The sequence below is a fragment of the Spathaspora passalidarum genome (assembly GCF_000223485.1).
Source record: "Spathaspora passalidarum NRRL Y-27907 unplaced genomic scaffold SPAPAscaffold_3, whole genome shotgun sequence".
In the NCBI taxonomy this organism is placed as follows: domain Eukaryota; kingdom Fungi; phylum Ascomycota; class Pichiomycetes; order Serinales; family Debaryomycetaceae; genus Spathaspora; species Spathaspora passalidarum.
In genome coordinates this window covers 1-23,559 of record NW_006767427.1, presented here as the reverse complement: position 1 = coordinate 23,559, position 23,559 = coordinate 1, and the positions used below count along the sequence as shown (strand labels likewise).

Below are 23,559 nucleotides of genomic sequence, written 5' to 3'. Positions count from 1 at the left end.
AATAGGGGTCCTTGTGGGTAAATGCTTGGAATCGTAAAAATTTCCACAAACAGAGCATACGATGTTGCATGAGAAGATGCATTTCTTCTTGGCTTTTAAATATTTAAAACTTTTCATGCTAGGGCATCAAGGCTAACATATTGCTTGGATTATATATAAATATAGTCAAGTGTATAATGATGTATTTAGTGATAACTCATAGAATTTGCTTATTTTCGTAAAATAGTTACTTTAATTGATGCAACATGCCAAACCATCGTGTGACAACGGAAGGAAGTGATCATCTAAATATTTCATTGAATGTTGAAATCGGCTCGCGAATTTGCTAAATTCTTGAAACTTTAAATATCGTACTAGTCAGTAATTCATAAATGATGGGCTGGAAAGACTCTTTTGTGTAGGGTATGCTCCTCCATTTTTACTCAATCCTATTATCTTGGCATTTTCACCTTAGTGCTACGGCTTCTGATACCATCAAAAACCAAGAAAAAGAGAAAGATAACTTGACAAGGTAAAGAAAGAATTTAGTGTCAGTCCTGTGATACTTGTATTTCCTGCACCTATCCTTTGTATAGAATTCTATTATTAGGGCCCATAAAATACAGACGGGATAATAACAACGTCTCTGTGTTGCACAGCTAGACGACATAAAAAAAACAAGAACTTTCTACTAAACCCAGGGTTTTCACATGGGATTTAATTAATCCAAGCGATGTACCGAAATCTTGGAACGGTTGTAAACTGTTGCTTATTTTATTCTATTTTTTTTTCTTGGTGCAACATGAATCTCGATCAATACAGTATGCCAACATAAAACCTTTTTGAAACTAAATATGTGTCTTGACTCACACAAGAAAAGAAAATCGAGATTAGGATCCAAAGGCCAGATTTATGTAAACTAGTTAGTATTCAGAAGATGCAAACTTTTGGAAAAAAAACACTGTCTAGTTTGTACATCTATTACTGCACTTCTCAAGAATACCTGGAAAATGTTTTTGGATCAATGTTTGTCGATAGAATGAACCTACATTGCGAATAGGAATACGTGTGTATAGTCTTGTAGGAGTGTTATGGGTCAGTGCTTACAATTATCTGTTTGCACAGATATGGATCACGTCTATCTGATGGAAATACTCAAATTCCTCAACACCCATATTAAAGGTATAACGGATACTTCATAGAATCTTTTACATAATGGAGAGATACAAGTCTCTCAAACGAGTATCCCCGTCATTTATCAGACAGCTTCAATAATATGACACTACTGTTAAACAATGACTGAGAGGTTGTAATAATCTATAGGTAGCACCACTATTGCATCCTCTAATTCAAGGCTGTCATTAGACCCTAATAGTCTGTTCTAAATCTAGGAGACAGAGGAAAAGAATTCATGATAGATCTTACACTTGTATCCTGATTCCCCACAGCAACGCGTCAAGATATACAAATTAGTAATGTCACAGAATAAAGACTAGAAGTTAGTGCATGATCAGCTATAGTATACAGCCTCAGATTGTTTCTATTACATCACTAAGTGTGTGTGGTGATGAACGGTCGTGACGTTGTCCACAGCGCCCACAGTCTCCCATGAGTCAACCAAAAAGGTCAGAACCAAGGTCCCTTCCCTCCAGTTTTACTGCAACGGATAACATAACCTATCCTCATCGACTGTTATAGTTGATAAGGAGAAAAAGAAGAGAACCAAAAAAGTTAAAAAAATTTTTTGACGGCGTTGAAAATTTATAGACAGGCTGATCCGGGTAACAGTGCTGTCTCTGGAAAATTTTTTTTGCAAACCTTTTTGACTCACGATTTGGCTGTCATTCACCGTAGAAACATATTTGGTTTGTTAGTTGATACAAGGTTCATACATTGGCAAAGTCATGACCGGTAGCACTAATATTGAATCATGGGACCAATTGGAACCTATATTCGAAAAAGGGATCCAAGATTCCTTAACTACAAAGAGAATTGTCATTTTGAAAGCCATCCAACAACTTTTGAATGCCATTCCCGAATCAGATTTGACCAAGATCTCCCTTTTGCTATTGAAAACATACAACTATTACCATGATGCCGATTCTAGAAATGAATTATTAAAAACTTTACAGGCTATAGCCGATGCCAAGCATCACTATTTGCTGGGTTTCATCAAGTTCATCAACCATCAAGTGAGTGCAACCACTTTGGCAATCACTGACTACTTGTCATTATTATACTGGATCAACACTTTTAACGTGGATATGATGAAATATGGATTAGAAAAGCAAGACGGTGAGTTGTTGGTGAGAACCCAAGCAATTGTATTGAATAAATGTATTGAGTATGAAGGAGTAAAGAAACACCAACACCGAAGGAGAGTCCATGGTTCAGCCATTCACACCACTAAAACTTCCATCGTTGACGCATTGACAATTACTGAAGATAAAGAAGCCTATATTGAGTTAATTGTCAAATCAATTACCAAGAATACCGCCGATGAAGGGTTCTCTATATTAGGGGCATTGAATTTGGCTATTATTGAATTAGTCCCAACTATCCCTTCATTAACCGAGATATTCGCCAGCAAGGATAAAGAAATCCTTGAATACTACTCTAACCAAGGTTTATTGAACAAAATAGCTCCTTCAGTTGCATCATTGGAGTTATTTGGAACATGTATTGAATCTTTAGTTACGGTGGAAAACTTCACTAGCATATTATTACCAAACATCGAGAAGGCTGTTTTAAGATCATCGGAAAACTCATTTGGTGTTGTTTTACCAGTCTTGTTTAAACAATTCCCTAAGATCGACATATCTGAACCATTTGTTAGTTCCAAGTTGTTGACTTCGATTATTTCAGGGTTCAAATCCACCAAGGAAAATGTTAGAGAAGGGGCATTCAAAGTAACAGAATTGATATTACTAAACAACTTCACAGATAGTTCCATTGAAACCCTTGGTAAGTTTGTTGATGAAATTCTCAAAGCCTTGAAATCTACTTCAAACGCTGATTCAAAGGCACTTATTGTAAAGACTTTATCCTACTTGCCATCAAAAGTATCAGGTAAGATCATAAAGTCATTATTGCCACTTGTCCTGAAAGATATCAATGAAACTTCCCTTAGCAGTCTTGTTAAAACCTTTATTCAACACGCATTCAAGGTTTTAGACGATAATGATCTTTCTTCCCAAATAACCAAGGAATTAACTGCTGGTCTTAGCCATGCCAAACAGCAACTTCGTCGTATCTGGTTTATTGAGTTTGGTGAACAAATATTTACAAACAACAATGAATCCGAAGTTAAGTTATTGAACAATTTATTCCCTACACTTGTAAAGTCATTAGAACCTGCACAACAATCACCGCTCCCAACATTAGCCAACAAGGGTATAGTCTGTGCATTTGTTACAATTGCAGTTTCTAAATACGTTGAAGTTGACGCTGGTAAGATTTACATCCCATCATTAAAAGCTCCTGGATTATTGACCAGTTCCAAGATTTATACAAAGCTAACTGAAGCAGCTGAATTATCATGGTACTTGAGGGCAATTGCTCAAGCAAGTGGGTCTATCACAGAATTGGAGGAACAAGAAAGGGTTGATTACGGTTTGGCTTGGGTTTACATGTTGTCTTCCAACAATGTTATGGCCAACATACGATTGACTGGAAACAAATTAGTAAAGCAAGTCTTGGAAACTGTCCCCGAATTAAGTGATGCTATAATTAAAGCTTGTTATAAAGTATTGAAAGATTTTGAAATTGAACAACACATGGAAGTTTTCAATTTTGCATTAAAGAATTTTTCGGTTATTTTTGCATCATTGACTCAATTGAACAATCAAGAACTAGTTCGTGATAACATTCAAAAGTTGGCTATTATTGCTAACCATGCTCAAGCCACTGTTAACAATGGATGGATTGGGTTAGCCCAAAGAAGTAACATGAAACTTGATCTTGGGGATTTGATTAAAGAAAATCATTCCCAAATTCTTAAAGAATGTGCTTTGGTTACTAGCGATGCTCCGGCATCAGGTAAATTATATCAAGCTGCAATAAAAGCAATTGGAAATATTGCATTCATTCAACCTGCTATTGTTTCTCCAATTCTTTCTAATATAATTAAGGAAAACTTGGATGTTGAAAAATTTTCTTCTATTGATAATGAAACTTTGAAAATTTACAATGGTAAAGAAGGTGAACTCGTAATTGACGTCCTCAATAAAGATACCAAGAAACAAGTTGAAGACAAGAATTCCAAAGACTATGAAATCAAGAAATGGGAAGAAAGTATCAAAAAGGAAATAGCTTCAAAGAAAGCACCAGCCAAGAAATTAACCAAGGAAGAAATTTTATTAGTCAATCAACAAATAGCTGAGGAATCCAAAGTGAGAAATGAAGTCAAGGCAATTGTTGGTGATGCCCATTATGCAGTTAGTATCATTACCGAATTGACAAATTCTGCAAAGTTGGTGGAAAATGGCGCATCTTTATGGTTCCCAGTCGCAGTTATCAAATTATTAGAATTCTGCAAATTGGAATTGGTGGTGGAATTATTCCACAGCTCTCCTGTTGATGCTTATTTGAATTTGTCAAGTTTGATTTCTTCTAGATTGGCATTGTTGAAACAATTTGTTGGTGTTGCTACCCTTCGTTCGTATTCTGTTCAAGGATTATCTGAAAATTTGACCCAAGAACCGTTGTTGGCCTTGGTTGGAAGAATATTATATAGAATTAAGATCTTGGCTGATCAAAAGCCATTGGACTCATTGTCTTTATCTTATATCTTGCCATTATTAACTAAAGTGTTGCACGATGGGAAATCAGTTGCAATCAAGAATGCTTCTAAAACCGCAGTTACATCTGAATTTGTGGAGGAAGATCCCGAAGAAGAACAATTGTTGTTAGCCATTGAGATCATATCTGCCCATGCTGATTCATTTGAAGATGAAGGTATTCCAAGATCAAGCATTTTAGAGGTTTTGATTTCATTGATGAAGTTACCATCTAAAGCTAAATTGTCAAAAGATTGTTTCTTGTCTTTATGTCAACATGTTTCCATCAATATTTCCGAATCTGATTTACAATTGCTTTTAAGTAATATTGTCACTCCAGAAGTGTTTGTAAGATCCACTATTTTGGAAGGAATTGATGCTGAATTTGACTTACAAGGTGAAATTGAATATTCTAATGAATTGTGGGTTGCAACACACGATAACGATCTGAATTGTAAGGAGTTGGCTAATACCATTTGGGAAGATAATAACTTACATATCATTCCTGAAACTCCAAAGAAGTTACTTGAATTGTTTGGAAATCATGATTCTGGTTTAAGAGTGTCTATTGCAACTGCATATGTTGATGCCGTCAATCAATTAAGACAACAAGAAGAATCAGTTCTTGGGTCATGTTTAGACGATTTGATTGAATTATATCACGAAAAGAAGAACCCCCCTGCTCCAAAACTTGACAAATTTGGACTTGTTATTAAATCAACTATTGACCAAAGAGATCGTTGGGAAGAAAGATCCACCATTGCCTTGGCATTGAAATTGCTTGCACCTGTTTTTGATAAAGAATGTATTGAAAAATTATTCAACTTTTTGGTCCATGATCAAGCTTTAGGTGATAAGGAAGGATTAGTCCGTCAAGAATTGCAAGAAGCTGGTATTGAAACTATCAATTTACATGGTTCAAAGTTTGTTGAAAGTTTAATTCCGATTTTTGAAGAAAATTTGGCTGCCAAGAATGAAAGATCCAAGGTTCAAGATTCGATTAAGGAGTCAGTTATCATTTTGTATGGTTCTTTAGCTAGACATTTAGAAACGTCCGACCCAAGATTGAAGATTATTGTTGATAGATTAATTAAAACTCTTGATACCCCATCTGAAAAGGTTCAATTTGCTGTTTCTGAATGTATTGCTCCATTGGTGCCTTCATTTGAATCAAGATTACAAGAATTCTTTGATTTGTTAACAGAAAAGTTATTTACTGGAAAGTCGTTACCTATTAGAAAAGGTGCAGCTTATGGAATTGCTGGTTTAGTTAAAGGAAGTGGTATTAAAACCTTATCGTCATTTGACATAATTAGAGAATTGACTGATGCAGCTGATGACAAGAAGAATCCAACCAGAAGAGAAGGTGTATCAATTGCTTTTGAATGTCTTTCTAGAAGTTTAGGAAAGTTCTTTGAACCATATGTTATTGAAGTATTACCAATTATTTTGAAATCATTGGGTGATTCTGTTCCTGAAGTTAGAGATTCTACTGATCGTGCCGCTAAACAAATTATGAAAAACACCACTTCATTTGGTGTTAAGAAATTGATTCCATTGGCTATTTCCAATTTGGATGAAATTGCTTGGAGATCCAAGAAGGGGTCAGTTGAATTATTGGGTTCTATGGCTTATTTGGATCCTACTCAATTGTCAGCTTCGTTATCTACAATCGTTCCTGAAATTGTTGGTGTTCTTAATGATACTCATAAAGAAGTTAGAAAAGCAGCAGAGCAATCGTTAAAGAGGTTTGGTGAAGTTATTCGTAATCCTGAAATCCAAGCTATTGTTCCTGATTTGATTAATGCAATTGGTGATCCAACTAAATACACCGACGACGCCCTTGATAAATTGATTAAAACTCAGTTTGTCCATTATATTGATGGTCCTTCATTGGCACTTATTATTCACGTAATTCACAGAGGTATGAAGGATAGATCTGCCTCCACCAAGAAGAAAGCTTGTCAAATCGTGGGTAACATGGCTATTTTGGTTGATGCCAAGGATTTACGTCCATACTTGAATGAATTGGTTGGTGAATTAGAAATTGCCATGGTTGATCCTGTGCCTGCAACTAGATCTACTGCAGCTAGAGCATTAGGTTCATTGGTTGAAAAGCTTGGAGAAGAACAGTTCCCTACCTTGATTCCTAATCTTTTGGCTACTTTACAAGATGAAAGAAAGGCTGGTGATAGACTTGGATCTGCTCAAGCTTTGGCTGAAGTTATTTGTGGTCTTGGTATTAACAAGTTGGAAGAATTGTTACCAAACATTTTGGCTTCTGCTTCATCTCCAAGAAGTCATATTCGTGCTGGATTCATGCCATTATTATTGTTTTTACCTGTTTGTTTTGGTTCACAATTTTCACCTTATTTGAATAAGATTATTCCTCCAATTCTTAATGGGTTAGCTGATCAGGATGAAGAAATTAGAGATACTGCTCTTCGTGCGGGTAGATTAATTGTTAAGAACTATGCCAAGAAGGCTGTTGATTTGTTGTTGCCAGAATTAGAACTTGGTTTGTCTGATCCTAACTATAGAATCCGTCTTTCTTCTGTGGAACTTACTGGAGATTTATTATTTCAAATTACTGGTATTTCCGGTAAGAATGAACTTAGTGAAGATCAATTTGAAGTGTCTGGAGAAGTCAACAAAACTCTTGTTGAGGTCTTGGGTCAAGATCGTCGTGATCGTGTCTTGGCTTCCTTGTTTGTTAGTCGTGCTGATGTTGCAGGTATTGTTCGTAATGCCGCTGTTGATATTTGGAAGGCTTTGGTGGCCAATACTCCAAGAACTGTCAAGGAAATATTACCTTCATTAACTGCTATTATTGTTAGAAAATTGGCTTCTGGTGATGATGTTGAAAGAACTATTGCTGCTCAATCATTAGGTGAAATGGTTCGTCGTGTTGGATCGAATGCATTGGAACAATTATTACCTACTTTGGAAGAATCGTTTGATACCACTGACAAATCTGCTAAACAAGGTATCTGTATTGCATTAACTGAATTGATTAAATCTACCCCAACTGAAGGTCTTTATAACTATCAAGAAACGTTTATCTCCATCATTAAACAAGCACTTGTTGATAGTGATTCTGAAGTTAGAGAAGCAGCCGCTCAAGCATTTGAAGGATTACAAACAGAACTTGGTAAAGTGGTTATCGATGAAGTGTTGCCTGATCTTCTTAAGATGTTGGAAGGTGATGATTCTCAACATGCATTATTGGCACTTAAAGATATTATGGCTACCAAGGCAGATGTTATTTTCCCAATTTTGATTCCAACCTTATTGGCTCCACCAATGGATGCATTCAAGGCATCCGCCATTTCTTCATTGGCATCAGTTGCAGGTTCTGCGTTGTATAGAAGATTGTCTTTGATTATCAATACTTTGGTTAATGCTGTGGTTGATTCCAACTCAGAACCCGAAGAAACTCAAAAGGAAATTACCAATGCATTTGACAAGATCTTGCTTGCCATTGACGATGATGAAGGTGTTCACCCATTGATGCAACAATTGATGGCATTGGTTAAACATGAAGATTCCAGAAAGAGAGCAGCCGTCTTCCAAAGATTGGGCAATTTCTTTACCCATACCAACTTAGATTACTCGGCATATTTGGAAGATATGGTTAGTCAATTCATTCTTTCCTTAGGTGATCCTGCTTCCGAAGTAGTTGAAGGTGCATTTGAGTCACTCAGTGCTCTTGTCAAGAGACAACCTAAGGAATCTCTTGAACATTTAGTTAAACCTGCTCGTCAAGCATTAGACTTTACTGGTGTTAGAGGAGAAGATTTGGCTGGGTTCAAATTACCAAAGGGACCAAATTGTATCTTGCCTATTTTCTTGCATGGATTAATGTATGGTAATAGTGACCAAAAGGAAGCTTCTGCATTTGCCATTGCTGATATTATTAACAAGACTCCTGATGTTAACTTGAAACCATTTGCTACTACCATGACAGGTCCATTAATTCGTGTTATTGGTGAAAAGGTTAATAGTGATATTAAGGCTGCTATTTTGGTTGCTTTGAACAGTTTGTTGTTGAAGATTCCTCAATTCTTGAGACCATTTATCCCTCAATTACAAAGAACTTTTGTAAGATCATTATCTGATGCTAGTAATGAAAAGTTAAGGGCCCGTGCTGTTGTTTCTTTAGGATCATTGATTAAATTCCAACCAAGAGTTGATTCATTGATTACTGAGTTGGTCACTGGTGCTAAGAATTCTAATGATAAGGGAGTCAAAGCTTCGATGTTGAAAGGGATGTTAGAGGTTGTTAACAAGGCAGGTAAGAGTTTAAGTGAAGATTCTAAAACTTCTATTATGTCATTAATTGAAGATGAAATTACTGTTGTTGATGATAAGTCTGCCGTTTCATATGCAAGATTGTTAGGGTCATTAGCTGGTATCCTTTCAATTGACGAAGCAAGAAACATTCTCAAATCCAAGATCTTGGAAAAGGTTGACAATTCCAATGATAAATTCTGTGTTTTGTCAATTAATTCATTCTTGAAGTATTCTCCTGATCATATTTTCAATACTGGATTATTATCTGAAATTGTCGATTTTGTTCTTGCATGTTCTGATTCTACCATTGATTATATTAGTGATAATGCCACTGTTGCTATTGGTAAATTACTTTTATTGCACAAGGAAAATAAATCGCCATTCTCCAAGGAAGCCACCTCAATTTATGAAGTTGATGAAGAAAGTCTTGATAAGCTTGTTAGACAATTGTGCGTTCTTGTTATTCAACCAAAGTCTTCATCTCCCGACACAAGAAGATTAGCATTGGTGGTATTGAGGACGGTGGCAAGATTGAAGTTTGATGAAGTCCATGACAATTTAGATTTGATTGTTCCAAGTATCTTTGCATCTATTCGTGATCCAATCATTCCAATCAAGTTGGCTGCTGAAAAGGCATACCTTGCTGTATTCCAATTAGTTGAAGATCAAGACATGAAGTTATTTAACCAATGGTTTGAAGGAAAGAGTACAGTCACTACAGTTACTGGTACATCAATTGTTCCTAGATCAATTGGAGATTATACCAAGAGAGTTGCTAGTAGATTGGCTGGGGTTGAACGTGAAAGAATCGAAGCAGGTGGTGATGCCGAAACTATGTTTAGTGATAGATTTGAAGACGAGACTGAAGTATGGGCTGTTGGTGGTACAGAAATTGCATCTACGTAATGTTTGAAATTCTAAATATACATTAAAATTTATATAAAACCTTATTAAGAAATAATACACGTAAAATTAATTTAGTTGTCCCTTTTCATCAGTAGTACTAGCATCAGTTTTTATAATATGATTCTGATTATGTTGACTAAAGAATGCCGAGTCAGTTACTGCTCGGGTCAAACTTGGCATGGATAAGTTTGTAGGCAAGTCCAAGTTCAAACTTCGCAATGGTGGTAACTTATTAGGGTCAGTTGGTTGTGGTGCTTGTGGTGGTGCTGGTGGTGCATCATTGCCAGATGGAGATAATTTTGGTGTTTGCAAATTGGAATACACCGGTGGTGTTCCCACACGTTGTTGCTGAGGATGATCTAAACTTGCAGTTCGAAACACCGGCGTCATAAGCAATGATGTTAAATTTGTACTGCTGTTGCTTGCTGATATCAGGGGGGTGGTATTCAGAGAAAGACCAAGTACAGGCGAATTGGGTAATGTGAATGGTTTGCCACCACTAGGACTATTTGGTCTTGATCTTTTCAATTTTTGCTTGACGTAATCCAAATCTGAATCTTCTAAAATATGTGATTTCCCATGTGAAACTTCTGGCTCTGGCTGTTGAATGTTTGCATTAATTGGTGTCATTCTTTGAAGCGAAGATAACGAATTCCAATGTTGCTTAGGAGGTGCAGCAAGGGTAGTATAACTTCTTGATTTGTTGTTATTGTTGAGGTGTTGAGCTGCCATGTTGGACAAGTACTGAAGGTTTGTGGCAGATTTAATTTCTGGAGCATTGGCAAATTGAAATGTTGCCTTTTTGTTACTAAAATTGTAATGGGATTTATTATTTGATTGCTGCCCAAAGTATTCCGTTAAAGATGGCAATGAACGCGAAGGATTTACTGCTTCAGATTCATCAGTGTTGCCATCAATCTCCATCATTCTTAATTCTTCAGATGCAGCTGATGCCAAGATGTCTATACTCATGGTGCTTGGTAATTTGTTGGGAATAGGTGGTCTTTGTTTGTTTAGTGACGGTATCCGCTGTGTATTTGTTGTAGTCTTGATTGACGGTTGCTGTGGCTCTAATTGGGTGAATCGAGGAGATAACTCTGATTTGATTTTGGCATCTGGAGTTTCTGCAGTTGCTGACTCGTTTGACATCTTTTTGGTGAGCTTTCTTTTAGTCACGGTAGGAGTAACAGCGGGGGTAGTTGTGGTTGGTGCAGTAGTAGCTGCTGTTGTTACTACTGCTGCTGCTGTTGCTGCTGCTGTGGTAGCAGTACTGGTTCCGTTTTCTTTCTCATTAACTCCGTTGGGGTTATTGGTATAGTTAATGTGGTGTTTGTTTAAATTTTTATTCCTTCGGGAGTTGGGATTTGTATGTATTCTTAAATGCCTAGTTAATTCGTCGGAACGACTAAACCTCTTAAAGCATCCTGGAAATGTACAAGCATGAGGTTTTTCACCAGTATGGGTACGTATATGTCTCGTTTGATGTTCCAAACGGTGAAATGCCTTGTCACAAAGTGGACATTTATATGGTCTAGATGTGGGGTCCTTCTTTGCCTTGGCTGCTGCTGCTGCCGCCGCCGCTACAGAAGAGCTGTTTTCTGAAGACAAGTTGTCCATGGATGATACAGTCGCTGATGCTGATGATGCTCTGGTTGTAGTCGCACCTAAAGTGGCACTTTCATCAGCTTTTATTGACATGGTTGTAACGGTGGCTGTCTATAAATTGTTGGAGTAAATTTTGCCTGTCTCTTTTTTTTTCCTCTGTTTTCAATGGGGTGTTTCTTTTTTTCTTTTTTTTTGTTCCGTTGTGTTAATTTTCACCTGCGGGGGGATCTTTTATATACAGGGGGTAACTAGAGTGTGTGTATGTAGGATTCGGAGTTTGCTGCTGTGACTCCCTTTTGTAGTCGTTAATTTGAGTTACTTAATAGTATTGATAGAACGAATGATTGCTTAAGCAAACTAAACGACTAGAAAAAAGGGTAAGAAAGGGGGAAAAGAGTGGAAGAAAGTAGGGGAATTTTTTTTTTCCTGTTGTGTGTTATTTTTAAACTTGGAGAAGGCATTTTATGGAGAAAGGCAAAATGTACTAACGAGTAAAAAAAAAAAAATAAGGTGACGATGAGATTCCACTTACAGCAAGAAAAAAAAATGTCAGTGTGATAATTTTGCAAAATAAAAGGGTACAAGGCAGAATCAAGCTGGGAGCTCATGACCCGTAGTTTTGATTCTGATTCTGAGCCAAAAACATTCGTAGTCATGGTGTTGTTTAGTTATTGCCACAATACCACAACCGTTGCCCTTGTACTTTGACGTAATTTTAATTGTGCTAATTTATTGCCGCACCCCTTTGTGTGAACCTTGAAATTAATTCTTACAAATTGGCGATTATTTTTGTGGTTTATTGATCAAAGCCTGCAATTTCGAACTATAAAAGTTGTTGAGATTAACCAACTGATTCGAGCTAGTTGAATCTAGTGTAACGATTTAGCACAGACTAGTCATAGATGATCTACAACCATCACGCGATAGTTTTAACTTAGTACTATAGTCATTAAAGTAGCGATGTTGACAGCATTTACTTTACGAAGTTCCTATAACTCTACAACTAACCACCACATTTTCATTATTATCCCTGATGCAGTAGTGTATAATAATGCAAGGGTCTCCCCATATTGAAATATTTGCAGCACAATATTTATTTTGCTTGATTTTTGTTCTATTTTTTTGCAAAATTTGGTACTCTACCTGCAATGAAATTTACACACCATCAAGCCTCTACCACTTCTTGGAAGGTGGTGGCATTGTATTCTAAACATATTGCAGACTTGGACAGTTTCAAAAATGGAAACTCCAAGAGGAAAGTGTAGTAAATGTCTACTAGTATACTCAAGTACTTACTACAGAAATATGAACAAAGCTTTGACTGTCTGTTTCAAATCCGCAAGGATACCAGCAAATGTGTAAGGTTTAACCGAAGTCACTTGAAACTTCCCCCAAACTGTAACTAAGCGTTCCACCTTCCTTGACAACGGAAAAAATGGCACACACACACGCCCATCGTATAAAATTCAAGTGGGGAAAGAAATCGCACTGACAGAAAAAAAAAAAAGAGAATCTCAAGACCGTTACAGGTTACAACCCCGCTCTCCCCCAATGAAAATAAAAAAAAAAAAAGTGTCGCGGATTTAGTTAAATATTACCGCAGATCTACAATTGCAAATTTGATAACCAAAGAAAAAAAAATGAAATCTTGTAGAGGTAATTCTTTATTCACGATAATCATAAGATACATAGATAAATCTCCAATTTTTAAACCTATTAGTTTCTTTTTTTTACCTCCCTGGTACCGCAATCAAATGTTTGTTTCATTGCCTGGTGAAACTTGAGTTATCATTCTTTCTCGTATTAGTATTGCATGACTCTAATTTATCTAGTATTTTAGCTCTAAATTCAATTAATAATGTCATACAAAGATACGAGGTATACCTTAATAAATGCTACTTTTTCAATCTAGAGTAAACTTAAGCCACCAAAGAATTAAAAAAGAAATGTTTAATATCGAACTAAATGGAACAACCAATAGACATAACCATTCGAATAATGAGCTTGACTTTGATTACAGTTTAATGCTTCACTTGAGTCATTAGTAGATATTAACCATCACTTTAATCTAAATGGCAACGAATGGTTTAGATACGTGATTGCTAAAATTATTACTAGCATCTAATTTAAAGTTAGACTTTTTTTGGTAATCAAATGAAATAAAACTTGACAGGAAGTCTAGAAGGAAAATCTCGGCTCCAAATACATCTCTTACCCCAAATAATCATAATGCAGAGTCAAGAGTCCTTGCAGCAGTGATGGCAACTTTTCTGGGAAATGTCACGCCATAATGAAGGTTAAAGAAATTAATGGTCACGAAACTTCGAGGCGTTCCTGCACAGAATTGCCCATACAAAAAAAAATTCAAACTCAGGGTAGCGCCATGAATTACCAAATCCATGTTGAATGTACGTTTCTAACATTGCCATGACAGCGATTTAGGAACAAGAGCTATATGAGTGTACTGTGACGGACTTTTAAAAATGTTTTTACATGATTTGAGAGATAACTCAATCGATGCAAGAATAATTAAACACCGAAATTGACATCTGTCAAAAAGAAAACGTTTGAAATGCATTCTATACGTAAAAAGCCACGATATCACTAATATATGCAGAGCATCATGAAAAATAAAGATCGCCGAGTGAATTCCCCTCTGCAGATATTGTAATATATAGCCAATTTTTGCAGTCTAATATGAAAGAATCATGTTTTACCTCGATCCAAAAAGAAAATATTTTTGCGCACTATATTTATTTTTTGTTCGAGATTATAAATAATTTCTTTTAGCCACTTAATGCAACTCCGGAGAATTGAGGCTGGCAAAAGAACCGTGACTATAGAATGATCGGCGCATATTCTTCTATTTTTAAGCCACGAAAAAGAAAGTTTTTAGAAGTCGAGGCAAATAATAATGTCGGAAATAAGTTAGTTTCAGCCATATTTTGTTCTTTTTGATATCGCCTAGACTTGTTAAAATAAGGCGTTTTGTTCCAGGGGAATTTATAGCCTCACGGTTTATTGTACCGGTGTCTAATTATGAATGATGGTAACTACTACCCCATTAAAATGTCGATAAAAAATATTAGAATTAAGGGCGTAAAATACTGATGGCTTTTTTCAACAAACGTGCACAAATGATCTCAGTTTTCAAGTTTCATACAGTGGATAACAGGGAAAAAACCTATTTCATTATGATACTTGTCTTTATTCACACAAGTGTTGTGCTAGGAATAGTTCACGTTCAAACCATTTTCTTCAACCACCCCTAGCTGATTTCGTCAATCTGCTATATTGCAGCAAAATAATATGGAATCATGTTTTTATTGCAGCAGGAACTTTTGCAATATTTTTTATGCAATACCCCTGCCCCAACTATTATTTAATTTGATTCTGAAAATATCAATCGCCTTTACTGAGTTTAAAATCAATCATCTTCATAAAGAGTTTTACGAAATCCAAGAATGGTCTATATAAGAAACAGATTCTTGAATCTCTGTAATATTTATGATTTCTGAAAAAACTCATATCTCTATTAACATACCTAAATGTTTTCAAAAATACTAGCGTTTATATTTTTAGCTACATATGTAGCCACCACCCAAGTCACGGGTGTGTTTACAAGCCTTGACAAAGTCGAATTCAAACCATACTCGAATAAAGATCCTGCAAGGCCCTATCAAGTTCACTGGGAGGCAACTATGTCATGGGAAATTCAGGGATCAAAAATCCAACCTCTTGATACTTTTACCTTAGACTTACCATGTGTGTTCAAGTTCATAACTGATGAACCGTATATCGCATTAACAGTGGGATCAACCGAATATGCGCATTGTTATTTCCAAGCCGGGGAGGTGTTTCTAACATTTTCCCAATTGAATTGTGTTGCATTATCTTCAGTAAAAGATAGTACGGATGCTCATGGAACTGTTCGATTCCCATTTACCTTCAACGCTGGAGGTTCTAGTTTAGATGTTGATTTACAATGTTCCAAGAAATTTACTTCAGGATCCAATATTATTTCCTTTTATGAAGGAGATAAAGAGTTTAGGTATTCTGTAAATTTTGTTACCCAATTGTTGACTCATACAGACGATATCACGTTTCATGCTCGTTCAATTCCTACATTGAACCGGTTGCAGACCTATGTAGTTGCCGGAAAGTGCACAAAAGGTTATACATCTGGGACTTTGGGGTTTGAAATGTTGGATTCAAGTTCAAAAATCGATTGTAATAGCTACCATGCTAGTATGTCTAGCCAATTTAACAGTTGGATGATGGCTGGAACTGCAGAAAATATGGAAATGACAGTTTCTTGCACGGATAGTGTTCTTATAGTCGAGTATCAAAATATTCCGGTAGGGTATAGACCATACCTTGATGCCAACTTAGCTGTTCAAGAGGGTGCTGCTACACCTATGATTTACCATAATAGCTACACATGTGTCGGGAGTAGGTACGAAACTGATAATGATAAGGATCATGAATGGTCAAAATATCTGAATTCCAATGCAGATTCTGAAGGAATGGAAGTTGTTTTTGCAACCAGCACCTGGACCGGACAGGTGACGCAAATAACCACCCTTCCATTCTCCACAGGAGAACACTATACCAAGAGTATCATTGTTCAAGTTCCAATTCCAACAGTAACTACAACTACAATATACACGGGGGTCTCTACATATTGGTCAACAATAACTGCCACTCCAGGTGAAACTGCTACTATTATTGAACATTCTCCAACTGATACTACTACCACAATAACTCAATGTTGGAACAAGGATTATACTACTTCAACAATAATTCTTGATACCATTTCTGCAATTCATACCTTGGAGGTGCTGATTCCATGTGATCCAGAACCAGAGTCTACTGAACAACCAGTAATGTCTACTGAAGAACTGGTAATAACAGAAGAGCCAATTTCATCAGAGAAGCCTGTGACTTCAGATGAACCAGTGTCACCAAAACCACCACTCTTATCAAAACCACCACTTGCAACAAAACCACCTGTAACAATTTCAGAAGAACCAGTAATGTCAGAAGATCCAGCGTCATCAGAAGAGGTCGTGACATCAGAAGAGACTATTGCTACTTCAGAAGAACAAGTAACATCAGAGGGGCTAATTGAAAAATCGGAAGAAAATATTTCAACTTCAGAGGAGTCAGTTCCAACATCAGAAGAATCATTGCTGACTTCAGAAGAACTAGTGACTTCTGAGGAACCACTATCATCAGAAGAGGCACAGTCATCAGAAGGGTCAATGGCATCAGAGGAACCAGTAACGTCGGAAGAACAATTTGAAACAACAGAACTACCCGTAGAAACATCAGAAGTATCTATTAAGTCAACCGAAGAAATTGTCGAAACCTCCGAACAACCTATTGAATCGACGGAAACAATCATTGAAAGTACGGAGATGCCCCATGAATCTACTGAGAAATCAGCTACTACACCAGAGCAAGTAACAGAATCCAGAAAAGAGTCAATAGAATCAACCGAAAAACCCATTGAAACATCTAAAGAACTGCTCGTTACATCTGAAGAAGAACCAGTTGAATCCACAGAGGAATATGTGCCATCTACAGACTCTTCACGTCTTCACGAAACAACAGTAGAGGAGACTAATACTTCAACTGATACTGAATCTACATATGGTGAACCAAAACAAGGACTTCTTCAATCAACAGAAATGGACTCAGAATCAACAGAAAAATATGAGTCATCCACAGAATCACAAGTGTTATCAACTCAAGAGCCCCCAGAAACTTCCAGTGCTTCTTCTAAATCTAATATTGAATCTACTACCACAGAAATATACGAATCTACACCAGACGAAGATTCCACTACACCAGACAGTCCCACCAGTAATCCAGATTCTTCTACAGAAAACGACTTGACTACAGAATCAACCCAACCCATATTTTCATCAGAAGAACCCAGTCAAACTGTGGAACAAAGTTGGTCTGAACTTACATCAAGTGAATCTAATCCTCTGGCCATGCTGTCAACCTCACCAGATCTTACTGGTACTTTAACGGTTATCATTACCACTCCGACACCAGTAACTCCTGACGTACCTACTGGTGGAATAGTTACAGTTACCTTTACAACCGAAGTCAATGGATCAGTAATCCAAAGCACCACAACAGTAACCAACGGCACTGGTCAGGGTGGTTCTGCAGGAACGGTTACTTCAGGAACAGGAACAGAAACAGAAACAAGAGCACCAACCAGTACTGGATCCAGCCCCGAAGGACAAGTAACTTCTGCACCAGCTAGTGGCAATCCAACCACAGCTGGAAATAATCAACCAGGAACGGGAGCAACTTCTCAAGCAGTATATTCAACAATTTCTGGTGTTGTATATGTCACTGAAACGGTTCCTTCTGTTTTCACATCACCTGTACCAAATCCACCAATCACACCAGAGGAACAAGGCACTAGTGGAAATCCAGGTGGTAACGGAAATGAGGTTACACCAGAAGCAGAAGAACTAGTAAATAACCCTATTGTTTCACCTGGCAATGAAACAGGTTCGGGAGCAGGACAATCTGATACGGGGGAACGAGTCGTGTCATCTAGCGAAGGGATTGTTGAGATACCCGTAAAAAATCCTGATAATTCTAATTCTGGCAATCCTAATGCTTCACCAGTAGCAAATCCCAACAATCCATCCACATCTGGTGTAGGTGATAATATTAATTCTGAAAATAATTATCTTCAAGTTGATGAGCAAGGTTCTGCAGAACCACTGGGTGCAGGAGCTGGAACTCCTGCTGATTCAGGAAGCAATGATGACAACGTTGATGAACAACTTGAAGTAGATGACCAGAGTTCTGGTGTCTCAGGTGCCAGTGGCCAAGGTGGAGCTGCCCAGTCTAATGCCGGTGAAGGAAACCAATCACAAGAAGTTGCATCTGCAAGTGATGGTCAGGTAGTTCCCGAAGAAGAACAATTGTTAGGAAATGATGATTCTAACCAGGGTTCTCAACTGGAAAATACAGGAGATCCCGAAGGAGATCTTGTGCTGCCAGATGACGAAGACTTCCTAGGAATTGAAACAACTTTAAGACAACAATACCCATCACTGTCTATGGTTTCAGTTCCTACGTTAGCTCCGATTGACAATGGTTCTCCACATACTATAGTTCAACAAGGCTTATTAATAGTCTTTTCTATTTTGATGTACATTAGCTGATTTATGCCAAATTAGAGTATTGTTTTATTAGTGTAACAAAAAAGTTATTAATTATTACCAAAATGTAGAAATTCAAGTAGTTGTCAACCTGCCTAATCGAGAGCCCGAGTTGTTAACCCTGGATTTTGGTGCGAATGTACTAGTTGTTAACCCTTACAGGTTACGCTCCCATAGTAAAAGAGCTTGAGTTGTTAACCCTCATACAAAACTGACCTGGCTTTACAGTTTAGCGATAACACATTTTAGAGGTTGCATTTCTAACTAGTAAAAATTCCAAAATCTTTTTTCGGGTGGTAGCAGTGATTCTCGCGTAGTTTTATAGAATAACCCAGTGCCCAAAAAAATGTAGAAAAACAGAGAAGGGACATATTGCTTACCGGTGTACCGCAGCTGGAACAATTTCGCACCGACAACAAATCCAATATTACACAGTCTATGCTCTTATTTATTTGATGAATCGCAAAGTCTTGTGTGTGATTTCTCGTATAGAGAATTTAAAAAGTTGAAGTTACAAGTGACTGATTTGTTTCACAGGACAGTTATGATCTCTGCTACAATTCCCAAGAATTTTATAACGTTTTTAAAGAAGAAGTGGGGTTATGACTGTGGAAGATATATCAATCTAATCACAAGTGATCCATTAGCCAAGATATTCAATACCAGTACATCATTCAAAGAGAGAGACAGAATTATGGATTATGTTGTAGTTCTGATGAAGAACTTCCTCCAACGAGATGTAAATGATATAGCATTGGTATACTTTGAAAACAAGATTATCCAAGAGAACTACTATAGAAGATTGTGTAGTGAATTTGGAGACAAGTTGATGGTGATGATCAATGCAGACACTGACAATAAACAGGCTAGCTTGCTTCGATTGACTAGAGGTGCACGGGTGCTCTTGGTGACCAAGCTGGTTACTTGTTGCATTGATTTACCACAAGTCAACCATATACTTTTTATAAATTGCTTGGTACCAGTGATTGACTTTCTTCAGGTAACAGGTAGAGGACGAGGATCGTGTATATTAAATATCTTGTATCAAGATTCTGAAGCTATTCATGATTCAAGTGACTATCGCCCATGTGAAGAAAGAATCAGAGTCAGCAAGTGTTTAACCAAACAAGTTGCCCACTTCTATGGTATCAAGGTGAGCAAGTGTCAAAATTGTTGTGATTCCAATGATAGCATTCTTGAGCCACATATAGTTGATTTGGTCAAGAACGTCCATTATGCTACAGAAACCCAATTTAAGGAACTTCAATTTGGAACTGAGCAAGCTCCAGCACGGAAGAAGTTTCGATCATGCACCGCAGAAGAAAAACTTGACCACTTTGCGTTGCAATTTGAACCGGAGGAATGGTTGGAGGAGCTAATTGACAATGGAGCCAAGTATTTGAAGTACCCGTTGACACATATGGATGCACTGCCAGAGTCAGAGTACATCTGCACAAAGTGTTACAGAAAGCATGGTAAAGAGTGCAATAGAGGTGGGTTCAAGGCATTACTAGTGTTGAAATGGATACTCGATGACATAACTTATGATGATATCAAGGACATGAAAGTGAATGGTTGGGGTGATGAGATATATAAGTGGGCACAGAATCATAATTTAAAGCATCTCTACCGCACATACTTGGACAAAGTGGAACAATTTAGGAACTGTTTGCAGGTACCATCTGCATATCTAGTTGAAGGTTATGGTACCCGACTTGACCACTTACGAAAGTTCTTACGTCATCCGTTCTTTTTGAATGAATATTTGTTAGAAGACCCCATTCCAACGGAAGATGCAGGAATATACGAGAAGGCTCAGAGATACGGTGAAGAGTACATGCATGCAGATACAAGGAAATTGATTCAAATGTCGCAGTTTCATAATAATTATTGTCGGCAATGCGGAAATTCAAAACATAGTGGCGAGTGCCGGTATTCCCAAGCCATAGAGTTGTTCTATATAATCTTTTGCATTCCAGCTTTCAGGGATCTTCGAAGATCAAGGCAACTTGGTTTGACGATTAATTACTTCCCCCACTGGCTTGATGCAATAAGCAAGAACGGACATCATATTTGTATACTAAATGACATTTTGGGCCGAGATCGAGTATGGGACTAATACCGTGAAGATACAACAGTAGTTAAGTAAATATATATATGAATGGATAGTTTGTTATATTTGGTCAGGCAGATATGCCATAACTGTAAGAACTAGCCAAGAGTTGGAGAGTAAGCGATGGATAGAAGAATTTCTGGAGAATTACAAGGGCAGAAGGGAGTGTGGAGTAGGTAAGTGGCGGTGGTGCGATCAACGACGTAAGCAGTGGGAGATGGCATTCGATCAAAGGTAATACAAGCTGATCAAGGGAGCAACAGCAATGAGTAGACATGGGAGTTGCTCGAAGAGAGAGCAGAATCTAGCAACCCATACAACATGAATGTGTAAGACGGATGTACAAGATAGCGGGTAGTATTTTGTAGGTTGGACAGTGGGCGTAGTAACACTTAGTAACATATAGTATATTGGTATTTGTGCTAGAAATGGGAAGAGAAAATACTAGTATATATTTTGTAGCAAGATTAGTAAATTTTATAGCAATGTAGGTATGATAATATATATATTAGATATAATTTGTAGGAAAGTGAGAATAAACATAGGAGATATTGTGTGCAGGAGAATGTTGGTAGCGCGGTTACTATTATATGCAGGACACGAAGGTCAGTCATGGAGACGGGAGTCAATGACAGGAAGATGGAGAGAGAACACTAGTTTCTAATGCTCATGGTGATGAGTGCATAGATGCAATATGTCAACAATACTAATCTAGGTTATTTCAGCAAAGTAAATGAGTGATAGTCGACTCATTTTTTATACTAGCTGTTAGCATATTTCGGAGAACCGAGCACCGGAAGTGGATGTTGTTAATGGACACATTAGCATTTGGGGTTGCAGACAAGTGGTAGTAGACACTGTTATGTTAGTAGTGTACAATGATTTGCGAAGCTGAGACCGGAAGTAGGACTGCTTCTAGAATATAATAAGTTCGTGCGCCGCAGGATACACGATAGTATAGTTAAGACAACGAGTGGATATATTGTATAGAGCAATGAGATTAAATTGTTGGGGTAGATAATTGGAAGGAGATATTGTAAGATATGAGTAGAGCGGGTATTTAGCAGAGGGTGATACAGTTGTTACGTAGCAGGCAATTGGAACGAGAGATTTTGACAAGGGGTGGCAGAGTCAGCTTACAGATATTAGAGTATAAACACCAGAGTAGGAGATGTAGATAAGTAGAGAATAAGAGAGCAGAGTAGTGTCAAGTTGTGAGTACACAACAGGTGAAATGCTGATAGGATGATGTAGTTATTGTCGAAGGTGACTATAATATTGGGGGACAGCGAAGTAGAGTAGGGGAAAATAAGACAAGCAGCAGATGGAATATTATGCGGCAGTAAATGTAAAGCAAATATTGGTATACAGAGATGGATTGACAGAGGCGAAACATAAGAGTAACAAGGAGAGAATAGAGACACATTAGAATGGAGAACCGAGCACAGATAGCAGAGGCGGGCGATGTGAGACGAGACATAGCAGGACAGTAATAAAAACACGCGGAACGGATGTTCTTGGAGTATTTCATGGAAGGCAAATATAGATTTGAGCAGCAATTGATCGAAAGATACAATTTCACAAGGAGAGGTAGGATGAGAGTAGAAACAAGGGAGTAGAAACATGAGAGCAACAGCATGAGCGTTTCAAGGACACAGTGGTAAGAACAGAGTAGTAACGAGAATATGCAGGCAAGTAAGAGACCGAAATATCAGAGCGGCGAAGGTGGTTAGCAAACACACGCAGATAGGAGTACCCAGATCAGAGAGCCCCAAAGATTAGATACGGAACGGATGTTGTTGGATATTTTGGGCGAAGGCAAATATATTGTTGGGCCGAAGGCGAGAGGCATAGAGAGTAGATTGTAGAGCCGCAGGCGAGAAGCGTAGGAAAACAGATTGTGGGCGGAAGGCTCAAAGCATCAGAAAACGGATTCTAGAGCCGAAGGCTCAAAGCATAGACATTTCATTCTGGAGCCGATGGCGCGAGGTATCAAGAATTAGATTCTAGAGCCGCAGGCGAGAAGCATCGGCAATTCGATACTGTAGCCGCAGGCTAGAAGCATAGGAAACATCAGTGGACACCCCCATACAGGATGTGGGAACACCCCCATACAGGGGTACTCTCTTATGTTGCGGGTAGGATGTTCTGGGGTACTCTCTTATGTTGCGGGTAGGATGTTCTGGGGTACTCTCTTATGTTGCGGGTAGGATGTTCTGGGGTACTCTCTTATGTTGCGGGTAGGATGTTCTGGGGTACTCTCTTATGTTGCGGGTAGGATGTTCTGGGGTACTCTCTTATGTTGCGGGTAGGATGTTCTGGGGTACTCTCTTATGTTGCGGGTAGGATGTTCTGGGGTACTCTCTTATGTTGCGGGTAGGATGTTCTGGGGTACTCTCTTATGTTGCGGGTAGGATGTTCTGGGGTACTCTCTTATGTTGCGGGTAGGATGTTCTGGGGTACTCTCTTATGTTGCGGGTAGGATGTTCTGGGGTACTCTCTTATGTTGCGGGTAGGATGTTCTGGGGTACTCTCTTATGTTGCGGGTAGGATGTTCTGGGGTACTCTCTTATGTTGCGGGTAGGATGTTCTGGGGTACTCTCTTATGTTGCGGGTAGGATGTTCTGGGGTACTCTCTTATGTTGCGGGTAGGATGTTCTGGGGTACTCTCTTGTGGTTCCGTACG

General features: G+C 38.0%; 5 protein-coding genes across 5 annotated transcripts; 3 read left to right on the top strand and 2 right to left on the bottom strand. All coding sequences in view use genetic code 12, as the record gives it.

The window, feature by feature from the left end:
- Nucleotides 1–1,883: 1,883 nt before the first annotated feature.
- GCN1 (Gcn1p) lies at nt 1,884–9,956 on the top strand (the record flags this gene model as incomplete). The annotated part of the gene is made up of 1 exon (XM_007374142.1): nt 1,884–9,956. One exon carries the CDS (start codon nt 1,884–1,886, stop codon nt 9,954–9,956), a length of 8,073 nt encoding a protein of 2,690 aa, XP_007374204.1.
- A 66-nt stretch (nt 9,957–10,022) lies between these two features.
- Nucleotides 10,023–11,654, bottom strand: SPAPADRAFT_49648 (uncharacterized protein; the record flags this gene model as incomplete). Its single annotated transcript, XM_007374141.1, has 1 exon — nt 10,023–11,654. One exon carries the CDS (start codon nt 11,652–11,654, stop codon nt 10,023–10,025), a length of 1,632 nt encoding a protein of 543 aa, XP_007374203.1.
- A 3,455-nt stretch (nt 11,655–15,109) lies between these two features.
- SPAPADRAFT_137089 (uncharacterized protein) lies at nt 15,110–16,420 on the top strand (the record flags this gene model as incomplete). The annotated part of the gene is made up of 1 exon (XM_007374140.1): nt 15,110–16,420. A coding segment is annotated over one exon (1,311 nt), but the record flags the coding sequence as incomplete, so codon positions are not given.
- A 2,884-nt stretch (nt 16,421–19,304) lies between these two features.
- SPAPADRAFT_65737 (uncharacterized protein) lies at nt 19,305–20,879 on the top strand (the record flags this gene model as incomplete). The annotated part of the gene is made up of 1 exon (XM_007374139.1): nt 19,305–20,879. The coding sequence occupies one exon, from the start codon at nt 19,305–19,307 to the stop codon at nt 20,877–20,879; it is 1,575 nt and encodes a 524-aa protein (XP_007374201.1).
- Nucleotides 20,880–22,018: 1,139 nt separating this feature from the next.
- Nucleotides 22,019–22,498, bottom strand: SPAPADRAFT_135828 (uncharacterized protein; the record flags this gene model as incomplete). The annotated part of the gene is made up of 1 exon (XM_007374138.1): nt 22,019–22,498. One exon carries the CDS (start codon nt 22,496–22,498, stop codon nt 22,019–22,021), a length of 480 nt encoding a protein of 159 aa, XP_007374200.1.
- Nucleotides 22,499–23,559: the final 1,061 nt, after the last annotated feature.